Source organism: Triticum aestivum, chromosome 6D (genome assembly GCF_018294505.1).
Source record: "Triticum aestivum cultivar Chinese Spring chromosome 6D, IWGSC CS RefSeq v2.1, whole genome shotgun sequence".
Classification (NCBI taxonomy): Eukaryota; Viridiplantae; Streptophyta; class Magnoliopsida; order Poales; family Poaceae; genus Triticum; species Triticum aestivum.
In genome coordinates, this window is record NC_057811.1 from 467,846,501 (window position 1) to 467,855,190 (window position 8,690).

General features: G+C 49.0%; 1 protein-coding gene across 1 annotated transcript; it reads left to right on the forward strand.

Moving 5' to 3' along the window:
• Positions 1 to 7,237: 7,237 nt before the first annotated feature.
• LOC123142854 (uncharacterized) lies at positions 7,238 to 7,835 on the forward strand. The gene is made up of 2 exons (XM_044561579.1): positions 7,238 to 7,479; positions 7,577 to 7,835. Exons 1-2 carry the CDS (start codon positions 7,336 to 7,338, stop codon positions 7,748 to 7,750), a joined length of 318 nt encoding a protein of 105 aa, XP_044417514.1. The 5' UTR covers positions 7,238 to 7,335; the 3' UTR covers positions 7,751 to 7,835.
• The last annotated feature ends 855 nt before the right edge of the window (positions 7,836 to 8,690 follow it).

Below are 8,690 nucleotides of genomic sequence, written 5' to 3' on the forward strand. Positions count from 1 at the left end.
TAGGTATAAAAACAGTAGCAAATAAAAAATATTAGCAAATATAGCTAGGGTAATTTTGTTTAGGTATAAAAAACAGTAGCAATTTTAAAAGAATAGTAGCAATTTTAAAAACAGTAGCAAAAAAATTAGGTATAAAAACAGTAGCAAATAAAAAAAGAGTAGCAAATATAGCTAGGGAAATTTTGTTTAGGTATAAAAACAGTAGCAAATAAAAAAAGCAGTAGCAAATTAAAAAAACAGTAGCAAAAAATTAGGTATAAAAACAGTAGCAAATATAGCTAGGGCAATTTTGTTTAGGTATAAAAAACAGTAGCTACAATTTGTAAAAAGCATGAGCAACTGAAAAATCATCCTGAAATATAGCTAGGACAAACTTCAGTCTTTTTTTTGTTTGTAACAGAAACTACAGTAGTAAATATTTCCTGAAGTAAATATTTTCAGTCATTACAAATATGATGATGCACCCTCAGGTTTGTCAGGTTCAGCTAAGAAAAACAAACACATGTAAAAGCGACAAGGATGGCTCTCAGCCAAACCAAAGCAAGCTATCCATGTAAGAGATCAGCTCACTCCAACAACTTTACTTAGTCTATTACAAAAACCAAACAATCTCTTTCTGAAAGCGACTGTCGTTTAAAAGAAGCTCATCACACAATCAACTTCCAGCGTAGCTCGAAACTTTTTCAATCTTCAATTCTTTGCATACATTGGCACACACCCGACGTTCGTGAAACATCTCGGATGCCACCAGCAGTAACCTGCGCGTCCCTGCTACTGCTACCTGCAGATTGCACAAGTCAATTCTCTGTTTTATTTGCTTTAACATAACGGAATAACTAATGGTGGCTGCCTAATGATGACAGACTAAGTTTCTGATTTATTTTGTTATAGAAGTGTAGATTCATTGGTAGCAATTGTTTTCAGTGTCTCATGTTGCTTGTAGTGTTTTGTCCAAAATGTTGAATGATACTGCTTGGAGATGCATATATTGTTTCACCTCTTCACATGCCAATGTATTTTCCATGTTGTGATGGAGGCCTTTTTTGCCTTGTCCACCCGAGAGGCCCTTGAGTTTGCCGGAATGTCGATTAACTTCCGTTCCGGCAAATTCGGGTACTCCATATGTCCTATTTTCAGCAAAGGTCATGCTGAAATTTTCCGTGAATTTTAGCATGACTTTGCTAAAAATAGGACATATGGGGTACTTGTGACTAATGCATGGGCCGGGGTATCTTAGTAGTTAATTAAGTAGGATCAAGTGCCCCGGCGTACTTGTGACTAATGCATGGCTTTTAGGGTGCCTCGGTGTCGATAAAAACCGAAATGATGAAAGCTTAGGCTTTTAGGGTGCCTCGGCGTCGAAAAACCCTCAATGATAAAAGCTTAGCTTTTAGGATGCCTCGGTGTCGACAAACCCTAAATGATGAGACCATGATCTTGTTCCTTGACAATAACCAACTTTTTGACCAAACTTTGTTCCTATTTAGAGAGAAACATGGCCAACAACGATGAGGCCGGGGGTTCGGGCGTCAAGCCATTCTGGAAGCTGTCCCAGGAGATGGAGGAACAACCTCACTTGTATGAGGACGCCGCCTTCCCCACCGATCCTGAGACCACTGATGGTACCGCCGAGGATGACCCCACTGATGCCACCACTGATGGTGCCGCCGAGGATGCCACCACTGATGATGGCGGCGCACGCACAGATGGCAGCCAACCGAAGAGGCAACGGAAGGACCGGCGCCCGACCGTGCTCCGCACCCTCAAGGAGGAAGTTACTGAAGTGGACTCCGACGGGAATCCAACGGCGCCCGAACGAATAGTCAAGGGGTACTCGCTTCAGCTCGGGTGCATTCTCCGGAGCACCGTCTCGATCAACACCGAGAACCTGAGGCATCCTGACCGAGGGAATTTGCGCAACCTCCTCTTCACGAAGCTGCACGAACGATACAAGTTCCCCGCTGAATTTGAAAACACAAGCCTCAAAGGGAATAAAGTGAACAATGCTGCCCTCACGAAGATGAGCAAGGCCCTGTCTACTTGGAAAAGCAATGTGAAGAGAATGATCGAGAAAGGTGAGAGTTATGAGAAGATCAAGGAGAAAAATCCTTCGATCACCGAAGATGACTACAACGACTTCAAGATCAATTGCTCGAGCACCGCAAACTCCGAATCAAGTAAGTGGGGGAAAGAAATGCGGGAGCTGAACTTAGGGGAACACACACTCGGTCCCGGCGGTTACAGAGTGGCGGAGCCTATATGGGACAAGGAGGAGGCGGACCGTGCCGAGCAAGGCCTACCGCCCCTCTTCGATAAATACGGTGACAAGCAGACCAGGAACTTTGTCAGGGCCCGGTACAAGAAGGACCCGAAAACAAAGGAGCTTACCACGGATCCGAAGACCAGGGCGCTTGAGCTTGTTCTGGTAAGGAATACACCCCCGCGTAATTAGCTCCATATGGTTGCATTCTAATTAATGAAGCCAAATTTCTAAATGGTTCACATTCCTTCCGCAGGCGACTGAAAGCAGTAGCGCGGGGTCGACTAAGAGCAACCCTTGGGACACCACTCTAAATAGGGCGTTGAATGTAATGAAGAACAAGGATAAGCTCAGTAAGCCGACGTCAGCTGGTCGTGTGGCCGGCAAAGGCTTGTCGACAAAATGGTCGTCATACTATAACACTGGTGGGCGAAAGGAGAAAAAGACCAGCTCGGAAAGCCAGGCGCGCGAGGTTCAAGAACTCAGGGCACAGGTGGCGCGGATTCCGGAGATTGTCCAAGAGCAAGTGCAACAACAACTCGGAGCGACGATCACCGCCATTGTGCCTACCTTGATCCAGGGGATTAGTGCGTGGATTGCGGGCGGCCAACAGGGGCCGCCCCCGATTCCTAGCTTCACGGCCAGCAACTCGCAGAACGCGATGGCGGGGCCATTGGTGTCTCCGGCGGAGGCGGCATTGGTGTCTCCGACGCCGGCACGGGAGCTTAATGCACCCGGGTGTACGCCGGCCGGCACCTCTGCAGCAAGCGGCCCCTCCGTCAACTGCACGCCCGCCGTTGGTGGTGCCTCGACATTAGCCGAGCTCGACGCCATCATCACGGTAACTAATTAAGCCTCTCTCGGCCGAGGACTTCATCTCCTTGCCTTTGACTGGGCATCCCTAACGCCCTACATGTTTTCGCAGGGCGCCGCCGACGTTCCGTGCACTCTCCTGCACTTCGTGAACAACGAGTTGGTCGATGTCGCCAAGGGCAAAATCGTTCAACCGGGCAACCCCTTGTTCCACGGTACCCAGATGCCACCCAACTTGTTTAGGGTTCAACTGGTTCGGGTGCTGCCAGGCTGCGACGAGTTGTTACCTCCGATTCGACCCATCGGGGCCGACGATGATGACGTGATGACCCTCAGCGCCTGCCTGAGCTGGCCCCTGCTTTGGCCGAAGAGCCAGATTCGTTTGGGGGCGGGGGACACCACCCCAAAGACAACACCGCCAGTCGTGCCGGCGCCAAGTCGGCCCCATGGCAAGACCGCCGCAACGGTGCCGGACATCCCTATGCCACTGGATCCAAACATGCATATGGCACAGGATCAGAACGACGACGACGACGATACATTTGCCAACGTCGATCAGTACTTTGCCGATCATGGGGACGGTGGCGACTTCATGGGGCCTCCTTCTCAAGAACCCAACCCAACAAAAGACGTGTGCGATCTAGCTGGTACCGCGGAGAAGCCAAGTTGCAACAGGCGTCGTCTGCAGTTCAGCTCTCAGGAGACGCCTCCAGCTGCCGACTTCACCGAGCCTCAGATAGGCGAGGTGCGAAATATGATCAGCCCCAACACACTCAAGAAGGCGGTCTGTGAGCAGAACTCGGTCCCATTACAGGAGAAGAAGAAGGCACGCAAAAGAAAGACTAACAAGGGTGCGGGCCAGCCGGCACCGAGTACGATCCGTGCTCAGGACGGGCCACCTTCAACTGCGGATATCTCGAGGAGGGTGCATGTGGCGGGTAGGCCGATGCTACCGAGAAATATGCTCGATGCTGCAACCGGTGCTATGCGGAGTCTGCATGACAGTGTTCTTTCTTTGGAGAAGCGGCGTCTCGGAGAGAAGGATGTGGCATACCCGGTTTTCGCGGCCAAGGTGCCAGAGGGCAAGGGCTTTGTGGATAACTCCATCGGGGGTACGATCGTCCTGCGGTTTGATGACATCCACGCTATGTTGAACCTTCATCCGCTGCACTACACCTTCGTTCGGCTATTTTCGCTGAGTATGGAGATGCGGATCATTCGCGACAAGACCCCGGACATCGTGATAGTCGACCCCTTCTACATGCGTGCCAAGATCTTGGGCAGCGCTGGGGACCGGCAAGTCGCGAGTTCTTACCTCGAAGGCGTCATTCTGGCAAACCAAGATAAGGATAACTTCCTCGTGCCTTACTTTCCCGAGTAAGTCCTCCCCTCAACCGCCCCGTAACATATGAATTCTTAGATTTCGATCGTTTTTCTTTTAACATTCCGTGTTTTCTGCAGTGACACACATTGCACGCTCATCCTCCTAAGCCCCAAATATTCCATGGCCACGTATTTCGACCCGGACCGTCAGTCGAACGTAGACTACACAAATGTCAAGAAGGTTCTTGATGATGTTCTCCCCGGCTACGTCAAATCTGGAGGCACCTTCACCAGGCCTATTCGTAAGTACGGCAAGCACGTGTTCTCCCACAATACGACGTTCTGCTGCGTCAAGCAGCCGCCTGGCGGTCAGAAGGGTGCCTACTACGCCATCCATCACATGCGGGCGATCGTACGGGACCATCATCAACTTCTGCTACCGAGTAGACTCAAAGATTGGGCCGCGAGCGTGTCGGCAATCCAGGACGCGGACATCAGACAAGAATTCTTTCGCATCCAGTCGGAGTTTGCGGAAATCATCCATCAAGATGTCCTTCGTACCTCGGGGCAGTTCTACCTCAGAAATCAACCGTCCAACAGTGACATCGACACAATCCTACAAATGCAGGCTGACAACGCCCGTTGTTTCATGACTCCCACGATAGACGGCGGCTTCATCCACGCTCCGGTCCCTTGAGTCGAGTCGAAAGCAGTGATGCTGTGTCTAGTTCTGAAACATCGATTGGCTCATGTTGTAATTAAACTTTAATGAACTTGTAGTATGTCTCTTTGGTTTCGAGAGTCCTTCAACTTAGATGTAATCGATGCTATTAATGTCTTGCTTTTCTCTTCCGATCGTTCTGTTGCATACTTATATATTGCTTATGTATTGTCTGTGAATTGGTACTAACGTTTCGTTTGGCTACTGCATAGCGATGCCGTGGTATGTCGTGTACAAGGGTAAGGTTCCCGGAGTCTACGACGACTGGGAGGAGTGTCGGAGACAGGTTCACCGATTCAGCGGTAACAGTTACAAAGGGTACGCCACTAGGGCCGAGGCCGAATCTAGATACGCCCGCTATCTAGCGGGAGAGGGGAGGGAGCGTTGGAGGAACCGGATGAAGACGAGTTTCATCGTGATGATGCTCATCGTGATGACCGCAGCTCTCTTCTATGTGATGGTAGTTTAGATGATCGATATCGACTTGTAATGTGAAGACAAACTCGCGGTCTCGAGACTTGTAATATAATGTTCTATCTTTGTTCGGTCTTTTCAATTCGGAGACTAATATGATGAATTGTATTCGGAGACTAAAATGATGAATTGTATTCAGAGACTAATCTTCTATTGTATTCGATGAATCTGTTGTTGATGTGTGCTGTCTATATTTTGTCCAATTATACATTTTGTAACCTGTGCAAAAAACAGAAAATAAAAAAATAAAAAAACCTAATATTCATACTAATGGCGCATCACATCATAGTGCGCCATTAGTATGCCAAAGGATACTAATGGCGCATCACTAAACAGTGCGCCATTAGTATGCCGAAGTTACTAATGGCGCATCCTGTTGTTGTGCGCCATTAGTATGCCAAAGCACCTGGGTATACATGGCCCCCTGGGAGGCATACTAATGGCGCACTGTTGTATATACTAATGGCGCATCTGGGGTGCGCCATTAGTATACCAGATACTAATGGCGCACCAGTGGTGCGCCATTAGTAAAATATACTAATGGCGTGCTACTAATGACGCACCACTAATGCGCCATTAATGGCCAAATTAGGTGCGTCATTAGTAGGCCTTTTCCTAGTAGTGGATGGAGGAGACGAGCTTTGGACCGCCAGGTTTCCGGGCGTTTCCCCATGGGACCCATTCTTCAGTCCGACGTGGGGGGCAAGTCCGGACACCCCCGTATCTGCCCCATATTTGGGCTGGATATGAGGGGTGCCAGTCAGCCTAGGCGTTTGAGACCCGTTTGAGGCGTCCGTCTGGATGAAAAAACACGACCGATCAGTGACCGGGCGGCCCGCCCGGACGTATGAGGCGGGTTTGAGGCGCCCGGCTATAGATGCTCTTAACGTGGTATACTAGTTTTTGTTGGTCGAATTGTGGTACGTAGTTTTTGCTTTATAGTACTCCGCTAGGTCCAGATTGACACACCCCCACTCTCCATCGCTTTCCACTCCACCCCAACTCAATCACCAGCTGACCAGGCTGTTTCCCTCTCTTGGTCGCCGGTCGGTCTCTCCCAGTCCCCGGCCGTAAGTATATACTTCTCGCTTTCTTCAGAACGGCTACTATACGCATCCCCTGGCCCTGTGCACGCACGTAGAGACGAGTCGAGACGAGACAGCGTCGCAACTTTCCAGGGGAGGATGCGTGCGCCGCCGCGCCTGATGGACCAAAGCGCGAAACCTGACGACACTGTCCACCATGCATGCATGCAACTTACCAGCACTTCCGGTGGCTCCATTTGATCAGGAAGGGACCATCATCAACTTAATTAAGACACGGCCGGCCCAGCTTTCGTGCAGACATCCGGCCATAATTAAAGGTGGCAAAGAAGTCCATTAAGTAAGGCATCCGTCGTCGTTGCATGCATGCATGCATGGGCAACGGGTTAGCGACAGCGACCCCACAGAGAGAGACATTGTCAAAGCAGACGCAGTTTTTAAAATGGTTTTGGAATTTTAAAATTTGCAAGTCCTGTGGATAGACAACCCACTCTACTGCCGGAAGGTAGACATGAGTGCAGCAAACACTGGGACGGGTCGTAAAGCAAGCGATGTATATATACCATCTGTTGTAGTGTCTAGTGCTTCAAACCACTTCGCCTACTGAGCTACAGCTCCTGCCTCTCTAGTCTATCTCTACACTTCCATCTGAGCTGAGCGTGAAGAGTGATCAAATTTAAGCAGTATTCTCTAAAGACAGGATGGGGAGCTCCAGCTGCTTGTCAGTGGGTGCCGCTGTGATCCTGCTTCTGGTACTGGCTTCGGCAATGGAGGCCCAAGCCATCCGACTCGACGCGGAGACCCGGGCGTCAGTGAGCAGCAGCGGCAACCAAATGACTGCCGATGTAAGTGTTACGAATGAATTTCTCATCACCTGTTTATCTGAATCTCTGAACCCGTTTTCTTCAGATGCTAACGTGCTTGTGTTCTTGAAAAATGCAGAAACCAACTGGGAATAATGTCGTCGATGTGGTCAAGGCTTCTGCTAGCTCGACAAGCGAGTCGAAGAGGAGCGTCGATGTTGCCACGGGTGAAGTTAGGGCGGTGGCGCATAAGATGCCGGAGTTCCATGAGGACTACTACGGCCCGAGTGATCACAGCCCTAGGCACCACTGATGGAGCAAATTCTTCTCTATTTGCTTTGTTTGTGTTTCCTCTCTCGATCGATGATCTCTTGTAGAACAGAGTATTTATAGCTAGGTAGACGGTGACGGCTGTAAACTATTCATGTAAGCTCAAGCAGTGGGCACATGCATGGCAATAGATAGCGTTGATGTGCTAACATTCTTGGCAATACGAGGTTCAAATTTCAAGCAAGACGTGTGAGATGCTGTGTACCTCCTGACCGATCAGTCCTCGCGTGGGCTTGCACCATTACAGATTTACAAAACTATCACGATATTGTCACCGACACTTGATGTAACCAATTGGTTGCATCACAGCATCTCACATCAACATCAGGTGGCACTATCACCATATTACGCCTAGATTTTCAGCAACCTGATGACAGGAGCCAGTTTGTTGACGCAGAAGTGCGAAAGACAACTCTAATTATATGGATATATATTTGCAAACTCTGCAATAATTTATTGAGGGTTTTGTACACCAACCGGTGCAGAGGCCAGGGCTTTCAACATCCTTCCGGGAAAAAAATTTAATAACTACTCCCTTTGTCTCATAATTGAAGATGTTTTTTGACACTGGTATAGTGTCAGAAAACGTCTTACATTGTAGGACTTGAGGAAGTACAGACAAACAATGTAGTTGCAAGACTCCTGTTTTTTTTTTAAGCGTAGTTGCGAGACTCCTGTTTTCTCTGAAGAGTATTAGAGCGAGAATTTTTTTTAGAGAAAATGATCGAGAATTATTTTGAGTCCATGTACCAGTGAGCACTACGTAAACTGCCGGTGGTTGATTTGTGGGCAAAGCACACATACTAGTTCGGAGCCCATGCATACCAACCCCAAAGAGTGGAAGCGTTGCCGGATGCGGATATGCTGCAGTGCTGTTGGCCAAGTACTGCCGTACTTTACGTCCGGGCAGGACGGCGCACTAA